This window comes from Mirounga angustirostris, unplaced genomic scaffold (assembly GCF_029215605.1).
Source record: "Mirounga angustirostris isolate CCGP_5_RB_7025 unplaced genomic scaffold, mMirAng1.0.hap1 SCAF_4, whole genome shotgun sequence".
NCBI lineage: Eukaryota > Metazoa > Chordata > Mammalia > Carnivora > Phocidae > Mirounga > Mirounga angustirostris.
The window spans coordinates 46,718,217-46,745,810 of record NW_026991712.1 but is presented as its reverse complement, the minus strand read 5'-3'; the positions used below and the strand labels follow the sequence as shown (position 1 = coordinate 46,745,810).

The 27,594-nt window shown below is 34.7% G+C and overlaps 1 protein-coding gene across 2 annotated transcripts in view; it reads right to left on the bottom strand.

Annotated features, from left to right (window-relative positions):
* MMP16 (matrix metallopeptidase 16) overlaps positions 1–27,594 on the bottom strand; it is a 280,343-nt gene that overhangs the window by 123,330 nt on the left and 129,419 nt on the right. For both annotated transcript variants that reach the window (XM_054512545.2, XM_045896274.3), the window contains exons 2-3: positions 18,312–18,460; positions 8,732–8,854 (exon numbers count right to left, since the gene is read on the bottom strand). In XM_054512545.2, the coding sequence (XP_054368520.1) occupies positions 8,732–8,854; positions 18,312–18,460 (272 nt within the window). The remainder of the gene's footprint in view (positions 1–8,731; positions 8,855–18,311; positions 18,461–27,594) is intronic.

Here is a 27,594-nt window from a genome sequence, read left to right as displayed (position 1 = left end):
AACATTTGTAATGTCATTAGTAAATACAAGACACATAATGGGTGCCTGGGTGGCGCAGTCGGTTAGGCTTCCAACCCTTTTCAGCTCAGGTCATGATCTCAGGGTCCTGATCTCAGGGTCATGAGATCAAGCCCCACCTGGGGCTCCTCACTCAGAACAGAGTCTGCTTAAGACTTTCTCTTTGTCTCTTTCTGCTCCTCCCCACCGCGCTCTCTCACGCGCGCTCTCTCTCTCTCTCAAATAAACAAATCTTTAAAAGACACACAAGTATACTTCCAAGTTAGAGTTCTGAATGAAGTACAAATACATTTAGGAATTTTTATGCCATTAAGATGTATTTTGTGTTTACTAATAATTGAAATAATAAGGGCAACAGAGATATGTGATATAAAGAATAATAGGACTGTTATTCTTAGTAGTTCTAATACATGATGCCCAAAGTTACTATTATATATATTTGCAAAACAAAAAATGCTATAAAATGAATAAAATGAAGGTTATGTTTCAAAAACTTAATAGAACTAATTTAATTTTAAAATGTTTTGGGGTGCCTGGGTGGCTCAGTCAGTGAAGCGTCTGCCTTCGGCTCAGGTCAGGATCCTGGGGTCCTGGGATGGGCCCCACATCAGGCTCCCTGCTCCGCGGGGAGCCTGCTTCTCCCTCTTCCACTCCCCCTGCTTGTGCTCCCTCTCTCCCTGTGTCTCTGTCAAACAGATAAATAAAATCTTAAAAAAAAAATGTTTTTACTTTGCTTTTCTGTAAACAGAGTACTTAGAGTGAACATACTTTTCATTCTAATAAGACAATTGATTTCATTTTTCGAAGACTTTATCAGGTTTTTTCATTATGCCATTTCACTGATTCTTTTAAACCTCCATGTTGCTAAATTTTGAAACTTTTACCTAAAAAAATTAATAAATGTTATCATTAATTCATTAATGACCATGCCTTATACAACCCTACATAATAAAGCTGATCAAGTGGAAATTTTTCAACCTCTTTATTCATCGGAACAATTGGTAGTGAGGGAAAGGTATGTCAGTTGACTTACAAGATAACTATGTAAAGTCAGGATTCCCTAGCTTTAACTGCACTGAATCCATACCGATTCATTTAATAACAATTCTACATATTAATCACGGAGTATTTCCTCTTCAACTTTTTCAGAGAGTAATAAATCTTTTCCAAAGTTAGAGCATTTTATCTCTAATATGAAAGTAAGAAAAAAAAACTAAATATTTTGGCATTTGTATTGTGTATTAAAGGTTAAAAGAAGCTTATACTCTGCCTTATTATTCTCAGTAAAAACATATAAATCTCACAATGATAAGTGAGAAGTTTACTACACTACTTCTAAGATAATTTTTAAAAGGGTAAGAATTTGACATTCAGAGAAATAGTAAATTTTGAGGGAATGAGACCTTTATTAACAAAACTCTACTGAAATATGTATGTGTTCTCTTTGTTGATGACACTGGAGGAATTATTTTGCTTCATTAGTTCTGTAAAACAGATGAATGTAAATTGTAAAAATATCAAACATTTGTTCATTTGAACAGATGTTACAGTAAATGTGAAACAAGGCCATTGCAATAGGTTTTGTCCTTTCAAATGAAGTAAACTCTAATAAGTTACTCGAGTGACATAGTAAATATTACCCAGTGCCTAGTATTACCGTGTAAAGTCAGGATCCTCTAGTTTTAACATCACTCGATCCATAGTAATTTATTTAATAACAACTCTATATATTAATAATGATTATTTGCTCTTTAAATTTTGACAGAGTGATAAATCTTTTTCAAAGTTAGTGTAATGTTTTATCTCTAATTTTAAAGGAAGTAAACAAACAAACCTAATACTTTAGCATCTAGTTAAGATCCAGAAGTTGTATATATACTTGTGTCAAAATTATTTTGGTATGGTCAACAGACAAAAATTAGTTGTCCAGAAAGCATACTTACATTTTGTGAAAAATGATTGGCAACAAAATGGAATTTACTGTAACTGGGAAAGTAGACAATTGCTAAGAGTATAATAGAGTAAAAATAATAAAATATATAGTTATTTTCAGATCCATATCCAGAATGTATTATAATATCCTATCAAGAGAGAACTAAATAGACTAATATATTTTCATTCATATTATATTTGTATGGTTGATGTGGCTTCACTTTTTTTTTTTTTTTGTACAAGAAATGGTCAGAGAATAGAGATTGAATATGGAGTCTCCTTCTCTAGAAAAGCTTATATTAAATATTTCACGATTTCACAAGATGCTAGTTTTCCAGGTAAGGCAGACTAAAGTACATATTATTTTGGGTTTTATTTAAATAGTCTGTTTTACTACCTGCCGTGTATCCTCTGGACACACAACCTGAATTCTATGTGAAGTCAACAGGATCATCAAATTCAGTGACCTAACTGGTTTTAGAGAATAAGAAAAGCTTCTGGGGAGGAACTGATTATTCCTCAGCAACTTCTAGGTTTCTTTTCTCTGCATATATTATGTTTTTAAAGATTTTTATTTATTTATTTGTCAGAGAGAGAGAGAGCACAAGCAGGGGGAGTGGCAGGCAGAGGGAGAAGCAGGCTCCCAGTCGAGCATCAGTCAAGCCTGATGCGAAACTCAATCCTAGGATCCTGGGACATGACCTGAGCTGAAGGCAGACGTTTAACCAATTGAGCCACCCAAGCATCCCAACTCTGCATATATTATGAAAGTAAAATAATAACTTCTGGTGTGTATCCTCAGGAGTCACACAAACATTCATTTAAAATCAAGGTTAGTTAAAGGAGAATTTACTAGGAAAATCAATACCAATTAATGTAACATAATACAACATACTATTATCACATTAATTAATATATTATGAATACTTGTTAATATAATCCAGTTTAAAAAACAGATGCATCAGGCAGTTTAAGTACATATTCCATGGGACACTTACTACATAAAATATTATTTTGGAATTTCGATTTTATAAAGAAAAAGAATTTAGGCTAAGCTTATTTTACACAATATTTAATAAATGGGAAATAAAGATATATTTGCTAAACAATGAGCTTACTCATTACATTCCTATTATTATTTTGCATAAAGCTTAACCAAAGCCTACAAAGAATTCATTAATTTATCCAACAGCTATTTAATTAGGGCATAATACACAGCAGCACTCTGCTAGGTTCTAGGGAACATAAAATGGATATGGTCTCTGATGTAATGAAGTTCCTGTAAGGTCCGAAGTAGCAATACGGTATGCTATTCTGTAATTATTCACTTAAACACACCTGTCTCCCACATTCGACTATATTTTCTATGAGAGTGGGGGCCTTGCTTAACTCATCTATCTATTGCCAGTGCTGTCACATAATGCTGTTCAATAACCATTTATTGAATGTACAACATCTAATTACCCACGAAGCAAAATTTGCTAAAAGAAAAATTGATCATAAAGATTCAATTAAGAGATGAATGGCCACCTGTATTTATACTATAATTATTACCAGCATGTAAATTATGTATCAGCCAAAGTTATATATACCCCTAACTACTTAAATGATTCTTCTGGTACAACCTCAGAAGTTCCCATTCCTAGGCATCAAGCACCGAGGTCATTAAAGTGGAAAGCATGGGAGCCTAGACATTCCCTCGAAACGGAGTCATTATGCAAGGTTCCCTCCAATTCCACATTTTAAAGATAGGAAGAGATTTTAAAATTATATAGTCTAACTTTCCAACCATTCCACAAATGGTCTCTAATTTCCTTGACAAGTGAATAAATTGCTTGGTTTATATGCTTCCAACAATGAAGACCTGTAGGGTGAATGATTTAATTTTCCAAAATCTCAAAATATTAGGTTCTTCTGAAAGCCGTTAAGTATTTGAGAATAACTGAAAATTTCGCCCTTAAATATTTTTTCCATCATATTGAGAATCCTTGGCTCTAATATTGAGCCCTTTCTCATGCAGACTGTTTGTAAGATCTCTTAGCATTTTGATTTCTTTTTTAGAGGTGCACTTTAATTTGCCAAGAAGTTGTTGGAAATGTGGTAGACCAAAGAGAAAAGGAAACATCAGGTAAAGCTTGGCCAACAAAGCAAAGAGAAAAAATTGCCATCATCACTGCTTTGGACACTCTGCTTTCTATCAATCTAAGCTGTTCATTTTAGTTCTTATTTAGCCACACTGTACCGTTGGCTCATAATGAGTTTGCCATCAAATAAAACCTAGATTCAACCACCCCCACTCCGACTCATGGCTTCATTCTGTAACGGCACATTTCTGCTATCCTTTTAATGAGTAATTTTTTTTTTAGCTGAAATGTAGTATTTTGTTTTTGTTTTTCTAAATATAGTAATAAAAGTAGCAGCAAAGGCTTATATAGTACTTATTTTACACATGGCAAGTTTTTAACACTTTACATACACTAACTTTAAAATTTAATATCCTTAGTTCTCACCCTCAATTTTCTATAATTCTGTTAGAATATTCTCAACAATTTCCATTAATTGTCTCATAAATTAAAACAAGTTAAGATGATAGTTGGCATTTACTAAGCACTATGTTTCAAGCACTGTGCTGAGCTATTTTGTTTGTTTCTGGGGGGGTTCCCCCCACCATGACCTGACTTAACTACCTCCTAGGCTTTATGAGATAGGTAGTGTTACAATACTCACTTTTCACACAGGGAAAATGAGACTTAGAAGATTAAGTAACTTGATCCTGGTCTTACAGGTGGCAAGTATCGGAGCCAGGATTCAAATCCAGATCTTTCTTACTCCAAAATAGGACTCTTAACCACATGATGTGTTTATCAGTAACCTGGAAGCTTACAGGGATAGACACCTCATTATTTGAGTATTCAAAACTCGCTGAGACAATTGTCAGTATAGGGACAGAGCTTCAATGGAATTATGATTAGTTCTGAACATAATGGCTCTTAACAGTTTCTTTCTTACTTTCTTTCTTTCTTAAATGAATGGTGTAGTCAGTACCTAAGTACGCAGAGACACTAAACAGGGTACACCGTTAAGTCTGGAAATCAGGCCAGAAAAAAGACACTATCTGAAATGAAAACAATAAATATCAACATGCAGAGCTGTGTGTTTTGTACTTCTAAAGTTGATTATACAAATTAATCTAATTAATACTTACTAATTTTTTATATGTTATGGGGTAAGAATCTAATTTCATTGTTTTCTATATGGATAACTAATTACTACAGAAGAACTTAGTAAGTAAAAGAGCCCGTCCTTTTCCCCAATGATCTATAAGGTTTTCTCTGGCATAAATAAATTGAAGCCCCAACCCCCAATGAAACTATATTTGGAAATAGGGCCTTTAAGGAAAGTTAATAAGGTTAAATGAAGTCATAAGGGTGGGGTCCTAATTTGGTATGACTTCTTATAAGAAGAGAAAAGAAAAAAACCCAGCAGAAATCTCTCTCTCCACACATGCATAGAGGAAAGGTAAGAGGTGGACACAATGAGAAGGCGGCCATCTACAAGCCAGAAGGAGAAATCTCACCAAAACCAACCTTGACAGCATGTTAATCTTGGACTTGTAGCCTCTGGAACTGGGAAAATTAAATTTCTGTTGTTTAAGTTACCCAGGCTGTGATATTTTGTGATGGCAGCCTGAGCAGACTAATACAGATTTAATGGACCAACTCCTTTGAAAAACACAATCTGTAAAAACCTACACAAAGAGAAATAGATAATCTGAACAGGACTATATCTATTAAATAGATTTAATTAAAAATTAATAACTGTCAAAGAAAAAAGAACCAGGCCCAAATAGTTGCATTGGGTTTACTAAACATTTCAGTTACAAATCATACCAATTCTCTACAATCTCTTCCAGAAAACTGAAGTAAAGGGAACACTTTCTAACCCATCCCATGAGGCTAGCATTACTCTCCTACCTAACCCAGATAAAGACTTTAAAAGAAAGAAAAACCACATATCAATATCACTCATGAACATACACGTAAAAATCCTCAACCAAAAATTAGCAAGTCAAATCCAACAATGTATAAAAAAAATGATTCACCATGACAAAGTAGGATTTACCCTAGGCATGAGAGGCTGGTTCAACCAAAAATCAATTAATGTAATCCAACACATTAAAAGGCTAAAGAAGAAAAATCATATGATCATATGATCATATGAATAGGTACAGAAAAAGCATTTCATTAAATCCAACACTTATTTATAATAAAAACTTTCAGCAAACTAGGAATAGGGTGAACCTCCTCAACTTGATAAACATCTAGAAAGAAGCCTACAGCCTATATCATACTTAATAGTGAGGAACTAGATGCTTTTCTCCTAAAGATTGGGAAAAAGGCAATGATGTTTGCCTTCAACACTCCTATTCAACATTTTACTGACAGCTCTCCCTTATGTAATAAGCCAAGAAAAGAAAATAAAAGATAAACACATTGGGAAGGAAAAAATACTCCTTTTTTTCAGGTGATATGATATGAAATGATATGAAGCTGACATAGAAGAAAAACTAAGTGACCTCAGATTTGGAAATGATTTTTTTGATATAACAACAAAAGCACAATAAAGGAAGAAAATAATTGATAGGTTGGACTTTATTAAAATTAAAGCTTCTGCTCTGTAGCAGACAAGCCACAGACTAGGAGAACTATGAACCCTACTGTCATTATGGACTTTAGTTAGGAATAAAATATAGCAACAGTGGCTCAACAATTTTAACAAATGGATCACACTAATGCAAGATCTTAATAGGAGAAACTATGAGTGTGTATATGTGGTAGGGGGATGTGATATATGGGAACTACTTGTATTATCTGCTCAACTTTTCTGTATACCTAAAATTGTATTACCTAAACCTAAAACATGAAATATATTATTTTTTTAAAAAGTTGGCCATATTCTTTTATTATTTCTGAAAATTATCTAGTTTATTCTGTGTTTTCTATATAGAAAATTATATAAACTTACTAATGATAGTGTTATTTCTTTACAAGTCCTTATATCTTTTATTTCCTTACAACTATAAGTAGCTGTGCAATGTTGCTGAACAGACTTAGAGGTAGCAGGTATTTTGTTGTTGTTCTTTAAGGCATTCTTCCAACACTTCACATTCATTACATGGGCTTGGCTTAAGACTGCTTCCTCCTTGATTTTTCTTACCTGCAGAAATAACTGAAATGAGTTGCATAAAAAATCTAGGAGCATGCTATCTGGGAGGATTAGCTTAAGAATATAAAACAACACTGAAAAGTGTTCTCAAGGGGCGCCTGGGTGGCTCAGTCATTAAGCGTCTGCCTTCGGCTCAGGTCACGCTCCCAGGGTCCTGGGATGGAGCTCCACGTTGGGGCTCCCTGCTCGGTGGGGAGCCTGCTTCTCCCTCTCCCACTCCCCCTGCTTGTGTTCCTTCTCTCACTGTGTCTCTCTCTGTCAAATAAATAAAATCTTTATTAAAAAAAAAGGAAAAGTGTTCTCAAAATAACTAAAATAAGTTCAAATGGCACAAACCAGATATATTGGTAGAAAATCTATATATTGAGTTTTAAATTTTATCCTTAAGCATATGTGAAGGGTTAGTTATACAAAGAATGAGAATTATAAATGTCTTTTATTCATGTATTCCTGACATCTTACCCTTCCCCTGATGTGCCCTGCCCCTTCCCTTGCCCTTTGGTCTAACACATGCTTTCTCTTTCTGTGAGTCTTGGCTGAAAGGTCATTTCTTCAGGAAGCCTTTCCCTGGTTTTCTAGAGTGGGTTTGATGGCCCTGTTTTACATTTCTCTTGCATCTTGTTCCTCCCCTTTCATAACAGTCATCACATTTATATGATTCTTCAACTTAACCACATAATTGTAAATTCCAAGAGGACAAACAGAATCTCCATGTTTTATTTATTTCTATATCCCCAGTGCCTAGAACTGTTTTTGTTCAAACTGAGACTCAATACACAGTTGTTCAATGAATTAATGAATAAATAGGAACATCTCCAATAGCAGCAAATGTCCTTCCAGGTTGGAAGACATTGGCATCCCTTTGGCATCCTTCACTGAAGTCAAAATAAGAAACAATGATCCATCTGCATTGCTGCCAATAAGACAGAAAGTAAAATGACTTGAGTTGATACTAAAAGTTAATTAATAGTAGATCCAAAGACATTTTGTTTAGATGACAATTATTTATAAACTTTATTATTTGATTACTTTTAGATTATGAATCCTTATTAAAGAATGTAATGGGGCACCTGGGTGGCTCAGTTGGCTAAGTGTTTGATCTCAGGGTCCTGGGTTCGCGTCCTACATTGGGCTCCCTGCTCAGCAGGGAGCCTGCTTCTCCCTCTGCCCCTGCCCCCTGCATGTGTTCTCTCTCTTTCTCATGCTCTCTCACACTCTCTCTCTTTCAAGTAAATAAATAAAATCTTAAAAAAAATAAAGAACGTAACGTGTTACAATACTCATCTCAGAGTCCCTCAGGATTTGGTATTCTTTCAAGAAGCTTGAAGGTACAGTTTACAAATGAGACCAAGTATTTAAGAAATATTTAAAAGGCCTCCAAATGGGCAATTTATTCTCTTCTCAATGGCAGTTCTCAGTTCCCTATGTTAACATTATATATATTGTGTAACTATATGTTACCATGTAGTCAATGTGCATAAGATGTCAAACAAAGTGTCAAAATAAATAGTGGTGAAAAATGGAGAAAACAGCAATCCATCATCAGTTCTTGTACCTGTAAGTGATGTGTTTGTGTTGCCACTTCTGTCCTGTTAATGCATATCGCTTTCGACGAACATTAAGTTTGGAGCTACGTGTTGTCTGGTCAGGTACACCACATCGAGGCTTCTTCATCCAGCTGCAAAAAGCAGTATTTTCCAGTTATTTACCAACAACCCTAATCATGAATTTCAAAAGGATATCAATTGAGAAGGTAATCTATGACAGTGATCATGAAAACGGGAAAACATACAGAAGAAAGTTGTCAATTTCCTTGCAATTTAAATCTAAGTAGAAAGCATATTTTGTCCCTGAATGATCAAGAATCAGTGGTTGCAAACTCAGCTCTTTTAGATATTTTTTCTTTCTCTAATTCATTTTGAGCTTGCTGTAGACTGAGGTCCTCTTACACTTCTAACTAGAATCTGTTTTTAACAAGATTTGTGACCTTGGGCAAGTCACTAATTCCTAGTCTCATTCATAAAAAGAGACTTTTAAAAATAAATTTTCACTAAGGTCTCTTCCAGGTTTAACATTCAACAATTTTTAAAATCTGTTACATGATCTTAAATTTCAGGATTTGAGAGGGCATATTCTATTCTCTCTTCTAGCTTACATAGAAGTAAATTATTTAAATAACATTTGCCTTTCTCCATTTTTTTTCTTCTTTTCACTTTGATCATTACCCCAACTTACAAGTAAGAACCATTTGTTTTAAATCAGTAATTAATAACCAAATTCAATGCTTAATTTTTTTTTTCTGGATATGAGGTGTTAGCATCACACAAATAAGGTTTAACATAATTATATTAGGAAAATGACATGCTGTTTTTTGATTAATTTTTAATACTTATACGAATACAGTCATGGAACTTCTTTTCTACAGTCTCATTGGTCAAATGTCCTGTTTTCGATGTAGTCTTGCTTCTTATCTAAGAAGAAAGATTTTCATGATTTTGAGTAGTGCTTCTTTGGTGACTCATAAAATGGCTTTACCATTCATTAGCACATTTAATTTAACAATTACAAAGCTAATGCAAAATCTTCATGGTGCTATATGCTTCAGCAAGTAGAAATGAGAAAAGAATCAATTTTTGCTGTATTTCATCAGATACTTTATAATTTCTATACTCTTTAAATGGAAAATAATTGACTATAGAGAGTTGACTATAGAGATGACTATCTAAAGATGTCCATTTTGTGAAAATGAAAGAAACAGTTTACATGTTACATGGATAAATCAGCTAATTAGCTCTTATAAACAATAATAACCTCATACAACAATGAAATCATGACATTTGTTTTTTAAGAAAGATGACACTTTTACCATAAGTATTGAAAAAATTTCTCCTTTTTTATTCTGCCTGCAGACAGACAATGTAGACGTTGCGGTTATCAAACTTAAAAGATTCCATCCTAGTTTATAATGCATTGTGGAGTTACTTAAGAAAAATTGCTTTCCCTTTATTAAAGTCTCCCAACTCCTAGGAGGCTATATGGTCCTACGGAATTGAATTCTATAAAGTTGAGAATGGAGATCTCCTATTTTTAACTAATACTTCAAGGGCATTCCTCAATCACTTCATTTGAGAGATATTTCATAGACTGTAAACACTCAAGGGCAGGGGATCTATATACTAAGATCTATATGTCTATATACTATATACAAGGTGTATATAAATATACTATCCACCTTGTACAACCCCCGGAATATAAGAGATATTCAATGAATAAGTGGATAGGGACACTTTGTATTTTTTAAATGAAAAATCATTAATTGTTATTACATACTGTAAGATACAGATACAGATTTAACTAGCAAATATTAAGCACTGGAGAGGTTATTATGATTTAAGTGGCTTTTACATATGGGTATTTCATTAATTATATTCTCAGCAAAAATTGTAATATTCCTAAGGCAGGTTTTTATGCTTCTTTATTTCATTAAAAGCACTAAGAGAATAAATAATATATAATTATTAAAAATAATAAATTTACTAAGTGTGGGAAGTAGTTACACTTACATTTTGCTAAGAAAAATATTTAAGTTAGCATTCTGGGAAGAGAAATAATTTGGAAATGGATAGTGGGATGAAATTTGACAAAATGCAATTACCTATTATCAGGATAAAATGTATTGCTAATGAGGACATACTGTCTAAAATTATTTTAATAATCAATAAAATTAAAAGAGGAAGGTAGCAATTGAAAAGGAAATTAAATTTATTAATATAAATTTCCATTTTAAGTCATGCATATGTTGGATCTAGTAAAAATTTTTCCAGTGAAGCACTGCATCTTCCAAAGGATAGGGTTTATATGGATGAGTATTAGATTCTTATGCTGAAAGATATCTCTACTGAATTCTTTATGTATTTCTTAGGCTTTTGCCCATTAAATATGTATTTTTTCTTATGTTCCAACTTCCTCAATATGCAAAATCTCATCTTTATTTACTCAAAAAATCCTTATTCATTCATCTTGTAATATTTTTCAGCTTTTATAACATATTAAGAGATATAACAAAAAAGTGTGACTGGAAAGATAAACAAGGCAAGAAGCCCTTTTTGAGTTCACAGTCTATAGGCAAGACATGCATGATTAAAAAAAATTACTATATAATGGCTTAAATGCTGTCATACCTTTGTCAAGATACCCTGTCATTATTTCTAATTTACATGTAAAAAATTTTTGATTTTCCTACCCAGATTTGTAACAATTCCTCTGATGCTTTATTTCAGCCAAGAGTCTTAACATCCTTCTAATGCCGAAGTTAGATACCCAGGTAATATTCTCCACTGCTCTTTCCTCACATCTAATCAAGCAGGATGCAGTCTTTTTTGCCTCCAAAATTTCTCTTCTCTCTCTCACTAATGGCGTCCTTCTCATTCCTAAAGACAAATCTTTCCAGAACACAGATGTGTTCTCTATATATTCTGGGCATGAAAATGCTTATATAGAAAGAATCTGACTCAGGCTTACTTAAGGAGGATCCCCTGCCACCCCCCTCTACTTTCTAAGATCCACTCAGGTTCCTACAGAACTAAACCTCTTTCTGCCTTTGTATGCAGTGACCTCTGTCTGGCATAACTTCCTCTTTTCTCACACTGAGAATCCTAAACATCCTTCATTATTCAACAGTTTACCATCCCAACATGGCACAGATTATACTATGTGTTCCGATTTGTGTCTCTGTCTTCCACTGGCCTGAGTCACGGCAGAGAGCCAGGAATAATGGGGCCTATGCCCAGGGAAGTCTTCAATAAGAAAATGAAGCAAATGAATTGAGTCTGCATGTCTCTTTTGTACATGCTGATCCCCCTTACTGTCCACGTTTCTTGAAGACTTTGTAACTCTTCCCAGGTGTGTGCCTTGAACAAATGCTTATTGCATGGACACCATGTAGACATTTTTATGTAAAACTAAATCATAAAGCAGATGACTTAAGTGTAAGAAATAAACATAAGAACAGGAATAATCTAATATCGATCAGTAATTTAATGCAAAAAACTCTTAATAAGGGTTGGTCGAGTTGAGAACACTCTATGTTAACTTTGCCAATATTTATATACAAATATTCTGACATAGATATATTAGCAGAAATTATTTATCAAATTATGCAAAATCCCCAAAATATGATAGAAGCACATCATGCCACTGAATATGACACATGGTATCTGAGCTAAATTGGCCTTTGGGCCTTTTATGTGACTCGAAACATTTAAATCATTCTTTAATTTCATAAGGAGTCAAGTTCTTTCTACTACAATTTTTGAAGTTCTTGGTGGATAAAAATGATTAGTGTTTAACAGGACTCATCAATGAATTAAATGTCTAATACTAAAGGTAAAGTTGGCATGTTAATATTGTTATTCAGGTAGAGTCTGACCCTGGGATTTATTTCGTTATCATACACCAAATATTAGTTGCATTCATATATGAATTTGATAAAACCCATATATACTTGTACACGAGAGTGCAAAACTCTCCGCGTACAAGTAGAATTGATTGATTGTTTCACCTCAGGTAACAACTGTATCACCTGAAAGAAACATGGGTTAAAGAGATTGTGTGTGTGTGCATGTGTGCGGGCTATTTTCAAGCAGTGCTTCTTTTGTGAAAGTTCCACTGCTAAAACATACTTATTTTTCTGTGTGTCAATACACAGCAGCTCATATACATGTGCTTCATTACTGACTCATTTGCTAAGAATTTTAAGTTGACATTCCAAAGCAAACAAAGACGTGGGAACCGGCACTGGTGCTGGGAGGGAGCTACAAGAAAGTCCTTTTGTACTTTCAAGGTGTAAATCACGGCACTCCCTCCCTTTGCATAAATGCAATACTGATATTCAGTATTGATTTAATTGTTCAGAACCCATGGCATTTTCAGATTAGCTGGGCAGAGCATTAATGGTTTCCTTAAATTAACTTAACTGAGAAAGGAAAAACATCTGAGATCAGTGTTCTTGACAGGAGTGACATTGTAAACGTTAGGAGCAGGGATCCTAGAGCCAGAATGCTAGGGCTCCAGCCCCACCTCCACCACCTCTCCAGCCTGGGACATTGGTCTGACTACTGTTTCTTTCTATTTCTCCGTTTCCTCATGTACAAAGTGGAAGTGAGACTATTATTGAATTAATGTGAGGATTAAATTAGTTAAGTCACGTGAAACACTTAGCACAGTGCCTGGCAAATAGCACCTGCTATGGTTTTTAATTTATAATAATTATTATTATTTTACAAACATCAGGAAGCAGCTGGACTCGTAGTAGAAGCTGCAACAATAGCAACATACTGATATTAGCATGTTTCAGGTCACCTTGACCTATGTGTTAACATCCCTTGTTATTTAAAACAGGGATAGCCTGGTGTTTTCATAATACAGATAGCACCAGAGACACAATCCTCTGTTTTATGTGAATAAAGCAGCCACAAACTTCTAAACAAATTTGCAGTAATTAGAGCCACTATGTATGAAACAGTGTCCGTTGGTTTCAGTAACTTTTTTTTTAAAGAGTTGGGTATTCGAGTCAAACATATCAGGCCTCTCATCGCATGGCTGTAAAGGAAGCCTTCAGGTTGAGTCTACACACCTGGTGCCCCAGTAGTGGGGCTGAAGGAAGACAGCATTTCAATAAAATGTGTACAATCGAAACGGTGCCCCCTGGAGTTGGAGTGGTACCACACAGTGGCTCTGGGTTCATATGCCTACCTTTACCGCGAGAAAAAAAAACTCACAAAATTATATCTTGTGCCTTATGATTAGTAATGTAAGAAAATGTTCATCTGCATAATTAAGAGGTTTCTATCCTCCAGACTTTTCCATGTTCTAATGGAAGGTAAGAGTAATATCTACTATTTATAGTTGTCCCCCAAAGATCATTTTACAAAGTTTTAAAAATGCTAATTTTTATGACTTTAAAAATCCTTCGGTTTTGTTTGTACTCATAGAGCCAAGTGCAAGAGTCGTGAAGAAGATTTTCTAAAAGTGAATTAACTTAGTGCTCAAAATGTTGACGTTAGGCTGACAGCTCACTCTGGTCCAGAGTTTCTTTTTTCGATCAACTCATGAACTACTTTCATGGACACAGGTTATTCACAAAGCTGAAACTGCAGTTAGTGTACTTGAAAGCCTGATCACAGAGAATAGATGTAATAAGCCTCCATGATGCGCAATGTGAAGAAAAAGCTCAGTTAGTGTCAGCTCTCATTTAAGCTTTCACCTTTCACCTTCCAGAAGGGGAATGAGGATGATTTAGCTATCAGCCATCCTTCCATAGTTACCAAAATAAGGATTGATCCATCCTATAACGTAATCCTATAGTGTTGCAGTCCCATTGCTATAATCAGAACTAAAAAGAAATTTAATTACTGATGAACTTATCTTTTATACCTATATTGAAAAAGAGTCTTAACTCGATAATTTAGACAAATGACTGAAAATCACGAAACCTATTGAAAATTAAGCCCCGAAGCTTATGGTTCTTGATATAGCTAAATAAATATTTCAATTCTCAAATTAGGAGAATTCAAATACCACTGTGGTTTCATAATAATTATTTGAAAAAAGCTACACATTCAGTCTTAAATTAATTTTAATTAAGATAAATTAAATAAATTAAGCAGAATTACTCAGATCATCCTACATATGTATGAATATATGTGTATATTTGCATATTCATGTGTGTACACACATACATGGAGGGAGATAAAAAAGAAAGATCACCTTAAAAATGATATCTCAACAAGCATGCTTCAATGCATGATAATATACACACATAAAAGATGAATTAAAATTTTAAAATACCTACCATTAATATATATATTAATATTGTAAAAACACATTAGACTCATTTCATTATTGCCTTGCTATCTTTTTCCCTCCATGCTAAAATAATCCTTTTTCATGCACAACATAAATTGCTTCACTTATTAAGGAATTTAAGTAAGCTTGCTTATAAAAATTAGCTAAGCAACCCATAATTTTGAAGAACCATTGCAACATATGATAATGAGCTCGTTTTAGGGGAGGGGGATAAGTATGCATTACTATCTCTCCAACACCAGTGCTAACTGATATGAAAGCAATATAGTAAGCCATTTAAGGTAATACCTAAATTTGTTGCTGGAAAATGGTTAATTTCTTAAACATAATATAGGGATCACCACAACTGCATCATTACTTTTAATTACCCAAGAATTACAGACTGAATGCATCAAATGTCTGTCTGACAAAGGAGGACATAATTATTTAATTTAAAAACAACTGATCTTGACAAGAGCCTACAATTAGATAAGAGTTTATAGCAGCATATGAAAATGAATCTTAAGACATTATTTTAATACTGAGGAGTAATTTTAGGTCTATAATTGTAGTCCATATTTTATGTGATAAGGTTTAGATAAAAATTCATACTTTATAATTTGACTATGTAAAATAATAGAGTACAACTTCAGCATGGATTGTTACGACACATTCATTTGGGATTACAAAAGCACAGACAATTCCTTAAGTAGCATGATTATGGGGATTATACTTCCAAAAACAGGACACTATTTGAGCTGAGTACCCTGCGTAACACCACCTCAAGACTGAGGATACATCAGTGGAAAAACCCAGACAGCAGGCCAGTGAAGCCACAGGGCTTCTAGTGTGAGTGACAACGTGGGTGCCATAGGGGACAGAAGAAGCAGGGCAATCTAGGAAGGGCCGATGAGGGTTGAACCGGGCTTTAGTGGGCTCATCTAAGAATAACAGTGTATGTAAAGGAAAAGAAGCATTTCCAGTTAGAAAAGAGGAAGAAGAAAGGAAAGGAAAAAAAAAAAAAACTGAATTAGAACAAAGTTTGGTTAAAGAAAACAGATCAAAACACTGGTTGGTTTTAAATTAAAGGGTCCTATACAGCTGCTCTTCTCTCTACAATGCTATAACTCACAGAAATGCTACTTTAACTCCTACACACTGACACAATCATTTCTCCTGGGCTGGAATCTGAGCCACTGTGTGGCAGAATAGGACACAGGGTCTTTTTCTGCACCTCTGCATTTGACATTGTCCTGCCAGAGAACAACTAAAAACTGTTCAGACCCTTTCCACATAAGCGGCCTAAATAAATCCTGCGCACATTCCTCTCCCATCATCTCCTGACAAAGACCTTTTTCCAGCTATCTTGGGAAATCAAACCTATCCATCTTGAGTCCTTCCAATGGCCAGCAGGAGCTCTCAAAATGGACAGGAAACACAGATGCCACCGTCTATAGAACTCTGCTTTCTGAATTTTAATAGCTGGTAATAAGCAGATTCAAAGGAATTTGTTTCCCAAGCTCTCAATTTATTGTATTTTTAAAAACTGTGTCATACGGTCCAAGAAAGTCAATCAGAAGATAACAGCTCTGCACTAGGGAGCATAAAAGCTGTTCAGAGCACTCTGGAAAATGTTGGGATTAAAAGTATGATTTAAATGGAATTCTGTACTATATGCAGCAACAAAATGTAGGATTTGTTGGGTTTGCTTATTAACTTAATAAGCTATATTTAAAATTAATTTATAATTGTAATTAAAATGAATTTAAAACTGTATTTATTTAGGACACTATTAACAGAGAATTGCAACGAATAGAGGGCAGCAGATTCAAAATATCCAAGTCCTAGTCCCAATATTAATAACAAGTTTCTCATTCTTGCAAAATGCATTATATTCATTCTTGGTTCTATTTTCCCAAATGGTATACCAAAGTTAATATTTATGTATCTTTTAAAAATGGTAGGAGAGGTAATTATATTTATTTTTCAAAACTGCTTTGACGTTTAATCTTCAAGCCTTTTATTAGGTACTCGTCCTGTCTTCATGAAATAGGAACAGTATGACTAATACCATGCTGTAAGTATTAGAAGGCAAAATATAGTATTTAAATTATATTTAAGTTAGTTTAATATGTAAAAATTATATATACCTGAGTCAAGTAATTTCAGGTATTCAAGGTTTAAAAAGAAAAATAAATGTGTCATTTCTTGAGGTTCACAACATGGTATAGTAGAAAGTTCTTTGACTAAACACCAAAAGATCTGGATTCTGCAACTACTCTGGACTTCACTTAGCCTTTGACTTTTAGTTTCTTTATTTGACAGTGTAGAGAGCAAAATATATCCTTGTCTTCCCTACTGTGGAGGGTTGATGTATGATGATCATATCAAATGAAGTAGATTTACTTTGTGAGTATCAAGGACTCAATAAACACAGATGATTCTTCCCTGCACTGACAGAATTAATCACATCCTCCTTTGCTGTCCAAAAACAATAATGCTGTTTCATAATGTTACAGAACCTACAGTGTACCTGTGGTAAAATAATTTGTGATTATGTCTAGCTACACAGTTAACTTGAAGTTCCTCTGAAGAAGAGACTCTGTCTTCTGATCTGTTATATGCCTCTTTCACAGATGCAATGCCCAGTAATGAGTTACTGGTTGAATAAATAAATGAACAAATGATTGATGAATCAATCCATAAAATCACAAATATTATTAAAGAGTCAAAACAAGCCATTTGCTAATAAAAAATTGGAAGGAGAGACTTGCAGGAACCTCTCCTTGATTTAACTCATGTGGAAAATTACCACAAATAGGAGGCTACTAAACTGTTAGCTGACTCTCTAATACCCTTGTCCCCCCAGAAAGAGCCCTGATTTGTATTGTTTCCCATTTTCCTTAGTGTCAATATTTCTACTCTGGCCAATTTCAAGCTACTGATATCATGTCACTTAACAGGGAAGAAACGTGCCCAATATGTCCGCACCAGCAGAACAAGCCAGCTCCAACACATCACTGACGTAGCTCTTCCTAAAACAGCTTCAGCCATTTACTCCGACTCTCATTGTTCCTTCTCCCCCCCATTTTGAAAAAGTGCCGCTAAAATCAAGTGAGTAAATTTGACTCTGACAGACCTGACATCCTAGTGGAGTAGGGTTGAAAGAGGTTAAATTCCAAAGGAAAGGGACAGGAGACAAATTGCTCCACTCATGGTTGGCGGAGCTCACTTAAACTTTTTCAGCTCAAGGACCACAAAAAGAAAGATCGTGGATGCCCACTACTTACTCAATTGTGTTTCTGTCCACTTTTCCTGTCATGTTAATGCCGTAGAACTGCTGCATGGCAGCTAAGGCGGCCTGCATGGTCTCCGCGGAGCGCAGCACCGACATTCTGGGGTCAGTTGGTGGAAGGTAGCCGTACTTTTGTAACCAAACCTGCAATAAGGACAGTTCCTTTTAGACCGACCTCAAAACTGAACAATAACTTTACAGTAACTAGTGGATCTTTAAACTTCATTTCCTCTACAAGGGCATATATTATTTAAGTGTTTTATCTCTTTTTAACATACATTCTGTAGTTTAATATAATTTTGGGGATCGTTGTGGATCTTTCTAGCACACCTACAAAAACTAACTGAAAAGAAAAAGGTTAGTCATTTGTTGCAAGCTTATTGTTTATAAGGAACTATACTCAATACTGGGTAAGATAACAAATAAAATATGACCCCTGCCCTTTAGGAACTTAACTTCCCCAAATAAGGGATGATACCTTTTCAACAATAACCCCAATGAGACATCTATGCTGGAAGGGGTAGTTAATGTGCATATACCACATCTAAAATGTCACTTTCCTGAACAACTAACCAAGGGCTGTTGTCATCATGAGTAGCATCAACAATACAGACCATATTATTCTGTCATGACATTTTGAGTATAAATTTCATGTGATTGATCTATTCAATTGTAGTTAGATGTCTTGAAGGGTAGGTAAGTGTTTCTCATGTAAAGAATAGTCTTCCATTTATTTAAGGTGACTCACTTCAATCCAAATAATGTAAGTGACCAAAATTCTCATATATAAACGAATCAGACTATCTTGCTAAGTATGTTTGGGTCTCTCTTTAAGGATCTCATGATTTTTATTCTCCTCTTCCCCAGAGAAGGGAGATCCTGTGTGGATAGTGAGAGAAAGATGTCTGAGTTGAGCTCACATCCCAATCGTGATTATAGCAACAATTCAGTCATTTAAGGTCAGAATTTCAAAGTAACCTAAAACTCAGGGTATTTGGGGAAAAAAAATTTTCACCAGAGAGCAGATGCTTTCCAGTTCTACAATTCTATGCATTCATTTTAAATGCACAATCATATGTTCAGCTCATATCCCATCCTTCTGTCCCTTACCTCAATCTTCCATGGGGTACTAAGATTTCTTAAAGTGCAGTGAACTGCCTGTCAAATTGAGAAAGGCCAATTAATTCTGCCTGTCACACAGAATAGAAGCTGTGCTATTTAGTGGAAGGTATTCACCAGTATGTATTTAACCTTGCCACCTGGGTCTATTCATCATACAAATGATGATCCTATGAAGCTACAGCTTTTCCCCGATACCTGATATACTTCCGCTATGACCTGACCACTAACACAGAGGAGAGCTATTTTCTCAGTGAAAACAAACAGTAATTATATAAATTAAATTTCACCAAAAGAGACTGATATTAAATATACCAAAGTCTTAATGTATGAAAAGACAAGGTGGATTCATTTGTAGTATTTCCAAGAAAATGATGTCCCGAAAAGCTTAGAACTCTAAGCACAACCCTTTGAAAATAAAATAAAACATTTATTCTAAAACTGTTTAAGAGATCAACAACACCTCACTGTCAGGAAGGTTTACTTTCGAAACTCCATCTAGTAAATTCACCTACCACTTGGTGAAAACATGCCAAGATACTCCTCTCATCTAATCTGTAATGAATAGGCTTCCAGGGAAGACACGTATGTTCAGAGTTACCTAGTCAACAGTGCTGCAGTCTGAAATAGACTCCATTTGTTTTCTGAATGAAGGAGACAAGATTTCACTGGCAATGTATTACTTACTAGAAAATTCAATACCTATATTGTAATGCAATTTCCCCCAAATTAGAAGAGTTCATCTTGATACTTAACAATATACATTCACTAATATTCTGAAATTGAACTCTTTTTCCCATAACACTTTGTTTGCATTTATTTCTTACTTGTTAGAGAGCTGACTTGTTGCTAGGTTACTCATGGGTGCTAAGCTACTGGCCACCACATCGTTTATGGTGTCAGCAAAGAGAAAACTACACAAATAAAAAGACTATAAAATATATAAATTTTAAATGGATAATGAAAAAATAGCATGTTATAAAAATACATATTGATTTATGCATTACCCTTTAAAACAAATGAGTTGGAATAATAAAAAAATAAATTGTGATTTTTCTTCAAGATCTCTTTTATATTATGCCATTTATCATGAAAGTCAATTTTTTCTAAATGATTGAGAAGTGAATAATTCTTTTTAATTGAAAAATATCAGAAAATCTATGGGACCTGCCATTTTATAGTCAAAGTTTGTTTTTGTCTGATAACTGTCACTGAGATTATGGGTCACCTTGAGTTTACCATTCTTAATATCATTGTTATTTGTTAATTAAGATATCTTTGACATCATCAAGAATTAACCAAGAATAATTCTCAATGGAAACTTGCAATGGATCTTTCCACAAAACAGTGGAAAATCAAGCATATCAGTGTCATGTTAAGAGTATGAAACCAGCAAGCCATCAATAACATTTTTTATTAAAACTGCTGTGGACAATCATACTCTACGTGGATATAAAAAACAAAACCTAAAGTATTAATTTGATCCACAGTGCATCTTTACATCCAATACTCAAAAACTGCAGGGAAAAACAAATACTTGCTTAAATAATCTTAAACACCGAGAGAGTATAGTCTCTTGAGTTTGTTTTTGTCTTACACAAACTACTTAAGCTGTTGACACCACAGAATTCTGAGAGTCTGATCATTTTGGGTATGATAGAGAAAAGAAATCTGTACCAAATAGCCCTACATAAGATGCTAACGCTCCTTGGAGGAGACTAAGTTGGTCACCATGGTGATGTAAAACTGACCAAATACAAAGTGGACAGGACACTCAGCATCAACAGTAGAAAACCACTATGGCCAAAATCCAGAAAGCTTTGTAAACACTGACTCTTAAGTCACCACTGAATGACAATCAGGTATAAATAGTGTATATCAGATTCAAACACTGGTCCATAATCATCATAGAGGTATAGGAAACTCTGTTATAAGTCATCTTATTCTATGTATATAGAACAAAAACCCTTGTGTTATATAAATAGAGCATGGTGGGTAGCCTTAGCACCTTATCAATCTAAAGTAACGAAAGGAAATTTTAAAAATTCAAATATGAGGGTGCCTGGGTGGCTCAGTCAGTTAAGCGTCTGCCTTCAGCTCGGGTCATGGTCCCGGGGTCCCGGGATCGAGTCCCACATGAGGCTCCTTGCTCAGTGGGGAGTCTGCTTCTCCCTCTCCCTCTGCTGCTCCCCCCCCCCCCGATTGTGCTCTCTCTCTCTCTCTCTCTGACAAATAAATAAATAAAATCTTAAAAAAAATTGAAATATGACAGAAGTGACATAGAAAACATTTTTCTTTTCTACTAAATTACAACCTTCAATATCTTATTTGATAGAAAATTAAATTAAATATACAAAGTAATATTTGAAGGTACACCTTATCCCTTAAAGACTATACCATAGACTTCATCCTCATACATTGTTATTTGAAATATATCCCTGTTTTAAACATTGTTTTTAATGTTTAATGTTTAAATTTCCTGGATGACAGGAAATAAGTTTGCCTTCTGAGATTGCTTGTCTCTTAATATTTTTTTCAGTGCTCTCAAAAGCATATAATGGGTAGTTAAGGAATAATTTCCTCATGTATGCATTTGGGGGAAATGTTGAATTTGCAGGTTTGATGTGAGGACTGAGAATACATAAAGCCACCAGCACATTTTTTGCTCAATCATATTATTATTTTATGCTTACTAATTGCTCTGAGTTCTTGAAATTGTTCCTGCTGTCCTTGGAATGAATGGAGCAAGACTGAAATGCAGGTAAGATGTAAAGAATCAGAGTTGTGAGGAAAGACAACTTGTTTTTATTTTGTTTTCTTTGTTTTGCCTTCTTTTGCTTACTGGATAGACACATGCATTTCCAGTGCACTGAGAGCACTGGAAAACTATCAAGAAACAAGTTTCTTTGGAGGCAAAACTTGTTTTACTGTCTGGGAATTAGCCCATGTCATTATCATGAGGACAAGCAACCACAGAACCTCAAATACAGCAACAAAGTCTAACCTTGAATTACCTTCCCTCTTTTACTAACAGTTAAATTATCTTGCTATCTTGGAGACAAAACCAATTTCCTGCACTTAGTGATTATTCAAATGGAGGAACAACCAGAAGAGTGCTGGTCTCTGTAGAGTAAGAGGACTTACCAAGCAATAAAAGGTAAACATTTAAATATTAAATTCTGTGCCAATAGATATTGCCTTTACCAGACTGTAGTATAAATAGGAGTAGCAGGCATGCAAAGTTTTAGTAAATCCCTTAATAAAGAATATCTTTGTCACTAATATTTCATGTAACCATATTGGGAAAACCCGTTAATCAACTCAGCTATCCACACCCATATATCAGTGTGGTATCCTGAAAGATGGTTATCAACAACAAAAAGGAGACATTAGCAGTTCTCATGACTAACAACAAATATAAACAGAGGATTTTTAGAATATATATATATTTTTTAGATTTTTTTTTAAGATTTTTATTTACTTATTGAGAGAGAGAGAATGATAGAGCATGAGAGGGAGGAGGGTCAGAGGGAGAAGCAGACTCCCTGCTGAGCAGGGAACCCGATGAGGGACTCGATCCCGGGACTCCAGGATCATGACCTGAGCCGAAGGCAGTCGCTTAACCAACTGAGCCACCCAGGAGCCCTAGAATATATATTTTTACTTAGTCTCTCAGGCCAGTACTAAAATCTAGAGAAGTAGATTTTCCTCCAGTTGTTAAAGCTAGTAAGTTTATCAATGCCTTAATATAACATTAAGATACTCCTATTCATTTACTAAGGTGAATCACAAATGCAAGAACCAGATTAAAATTCCATCACTGGCAGGACCCAACATACGGAAAGAACATCTTGAAAGGATGTTTAGATATTTTTCCAAGAAGAATTTAAATAATTAAACTAATGAATTTATTAGGGCAGGGAGGGATATATTTTAGAATATATGTCAGACCACATGTCTATTTGTGACTGAGCAAGTGATTTCAGGTAAAGCTCATTGCAGCTCATGTGTGGTATGGCCAAATGCAAAGTCCATGGGCCCCGTGATCATATGATCCAAATTATAGCACTCAATATAGAAGGAAAAGGGCAAAGGTAATAGTTTTATTTATAGTATTTATAGTATTTTATGGTATTTTAGTAACAATCACTTCAATTTACACAATTATATAATTTTTTATTATTTTCGGATGTCATTTTTAAAATTATTGAATTCATATTAAATTTTAACATATTTATTAAAAAATTTAAGTATGTAATGATTAACATATAATCTGATATAATTAACTGACTTTCTTGATAAAATAAAGGAAAGCATTTTTAATAGTTTTCAATATTATAAAATTATTTTCCATTTTTCAGTATGAGACTTCCAAATGTTAAAATTCTGTTATTAACTAAAATTAACAACTAAAAAGTGTCCCTCCCCTATTTTGTGTATTACCCACAGAGTTAGCAAAGGTTTAAGGACATTTTCCCCTGAAACAGCATATATTTCATAGTTACAAAGAAGGGCAGAATTTAGGGGCTAAATTTTCTAGTCTGAAAAGTGGCTATCAATATGAATTATAACTACCTATTAACCAAAAAACTAAATTGATGTGGGAGTAGTCATTCAGAATTGGTCAAATTGAAAATTCATAGGATAAGTTAATGAGGCAGAAATTAGCCTTTCTGTTCATTCAAAAATCAATGGGTTCTAAATCACCATCCCATTCCTACCATGAATGAATCAGTGTATGAAATTGCACATATAGAATTCAATTCCTTTAGAATTTTACTGTCTATTTAAATGGCTTCTTAAAATGGAAATCAAACAGTGGAAGGACCAAAAGTTACACCATTGAACATCTTAGCCATCAAGAGACAACTGCCTTTTGGACAAGGAGATGGAAAACAGCTGGATCATTAGTAAAAATTATAATGATCATGATGACCATATTTTTCACCTTAACATGAAATTCTTTAATTTGTTACAGAAACTAAAAACTTGGGATATAAAGGCTAGGGAGAGATTTTTCCATTCTGCATTTGAGTGAACTGCAGTTGGTATTTCATAGCTCTGGGAGCTAATAGTAATATTAGCTCAAATAGTAATGGCTGATCTCCAGTCATCAAACAAATAAACAAAAACAAAACCCCCCACCAAACTAAAAAAACAGTTGTTTTTAATTGGGATTCTATCATATGCTAGTCATTGTACTGGCAAGTTTGAGTACTATGCTATATTGGTCTCCTTATGGTTTTTCCTAAGTATGTTTTATATTTTTAAAGATGAATATATAGTGTCCATGCACATACACAGACACACTGACAAAACAAGACCAAAATAACTCAAAAAGACAAAACTCAACCAACAATGAACAATAGCAGGGCATTATGTCATCTCACTAACCCCAGTTTCTCAGATGGACAGAAATAATTACCAAAACAGTAACTACTTATATTAATCATTAACATGATACTACTTTTTATCAAAATCACCTCACAAAGCTAAATAGAGTAAAATTCTCCTCAAATTTGTGCTTCCTTACAGTAGTGAATGAAGTGCTGAGCAATGCATCCTGTGAATTTTCTAAAAGGCATGTCCTTGAGCCTGAGTCAGGTGGATGATCATCTCAACTCGCCCTTATTTTCTGGGGGCAGATTCAATCTCACCAACACCAAAAAATGATGAGGAGATTAATCTCAGGGTCTTCAAAGTAGGAGTATAAAATGCCCCATTGAGATGTAGGCCCAAAATGCCACAGCATTTTATGTAATGCATGCATCCACACATTCATGCATGAATACACCTATCTATAAAATAAGAAGAAATCAACTTCACTTTTATTTAATGTTCAGATTGATATTGGGGCCCTCACGTGGACATTTATTTGTCACCTGCGTTCCAGCAGGTGTCCGGAGGAAGGAGATAGAGTTCCACAGTGTGGAGGGGTTTACAGAATCACCTGCAACAGTTAGCTTGATTCTAGCACATTATAACACCACTATTTTTCTGTGACAGATTAAATGAATTTATGGGTTATATCGTCTTAAAAGTAGAAATTTTATAATACTTTGTGATATGATGGGGAATGGCCAAAAACGTATTTTGTACCATATATATGTTTTCTGGTTATCTTATGAAAATGTAAAGAGTTGTCAAACTTGAATAAGCTATGCATTTCTTTTACAAAAAGACAACAGTGTTGCCTTTTTCTGTAAAGGGAACTGGCTGCAAATAGTATGCTACTCAATTGCTACTTTGAAAGTAATCTGTCTCAAGATAAATGCGATGTTTTAGTAATGTAGGAGAAAGAAACTACTTTTGAAAGATGTGCCATGTAGAGAGTATGTTAAAAATGCATGTTTAGAAATGTTTCCATTATCACAAGACTTTGTACTCAAAAAGATATAAATACTTCACCTATTAAAACTCTCTCTTAAAAAACAAAAAAACTCTCAATTTCCTACTTTAAAATTCCAGCAACAGGGGTGCCTGGGTGGCTCAGTCCGTTAAGCATCTAACTCTTGATTTTGGCTCGGTCATGATCACAAGGCCATGAGCTCGAACCCCATGTGTCAGGCTCTGAGCTGGGTGTGGAGCCTGCTTAATATTCTCTCTCTCCCTCTCCCTCTGCTCTCCCCTCCTCCCCGCCAGGGTGCTCTCTTTCTAAAAATAAATAAATAAATAAATAAAAATAGAAAAAATAAAAATATAATTCCAGGGGGTGCCGGAGTGGCTCAGTTGGTTAAGTGTATGCCTTTGGCTCAGGTCATGATATCAGCGTCCTGGGGTAGAGCCCCGCATTGGGCTCCCTACTTGCGGGGAGTCTGCTTCTTCCTCGCCCTCTGCTCCGTCCCCTTCCCACCACCCCCTCTCCCCCACTTGTGCTCTCTCTCACATAAAAATTTTAAAAAAATAAAATAAAATAAAATTCCAGCAACAGAGTTTTCTACCTATAAGATAGCCTGCTAAAAAAGAATAATTTTAGTGGGATTTTAAGCCCATTTGTTAAAAATATGAAAATGCAACACCTGATTAGTTTTCAGGGACAACTGACAGACATCATGGAATATGGAAATTTACTGTCTGAATTTTACCAAAAAACTTTTGCATAATTGATAGGTAGGATTATAAAACGAGGTTCATGAGTTGCAATCAGCTAATGATGTAACTTTTTCAGTTGCATGTACATTTCCTTGTGAGGTGGTGAGATGTCTTTTTTGGCCATGGTAATTTTAAATGGGTCTTGAAATCGCTGTATTTCCAAGTGTTAAATCAATATTATAGTGTAGTCAGTGACAGAATTCTCCAGGATAATAATTAGTGATAGTCCTAATAGGAGCAAAACAATATAAATACAATTAATAAGTAAAACAAAAAATATATTTTTTTAATTTTATGACATCCTTAGCTCATCTTAATATTCCTATTTTGAATATGTTTCATAATATATACAATGCTTAGTACATCTGTTCATGAATAGAATTATAAATAAGAGAGGGTAAATGTTAAAAAAATTGATTGATGGAGATATGCTATCAAAAGTGTGGAGATCACTGATCTGATAGAAAGTACTCTATTTTTAAAAATGAAGCTACTTCCAGGGCACCTGGGTGGCTCAGTTGGTTAAGCGACTGCCTTCGGCTCAGGTCATGATCCTGGAGTCCCTGGATCGAATTCCGCATCGGGCTCCCTGCTCAGCAGGGAGCCTGCTTCTGCCTCTGACCCTCCCCCCTCTCATGTGCTCTCTCTCTCTCATTCTCTCTGTCTCAAATAAATAAATAAAAAAAATCTTAAAAAAAAAAAATGAAGCTACTTCCTTAAATTCTCTCCAATGTGATATACTTACTCTCCCTAAGGGATGAGAAGACAGTTTATCAATATCTATATATTACATTCTGACTGTGACAATTCCCAAGCTCTTCCTTTCTGTCACACTATTGAAGCTACTCAAGTCCTATAGAATAAATTCCTTAGGATGATTTCCAAGCCATTCATGATTTAGTCTCAAAGTGTGCCTTTGTTACTTTGCTCCATGGAATTCTTTGGTCACACTGAAATTTGAGTCCCACTCCCAACAGACGTCCATAAGAACAGCAACCATTCCTTTATTGCCCACTATGTACCAATTTACATGCATTATCTTTATCCCTTATAACACGTCTGTGAGT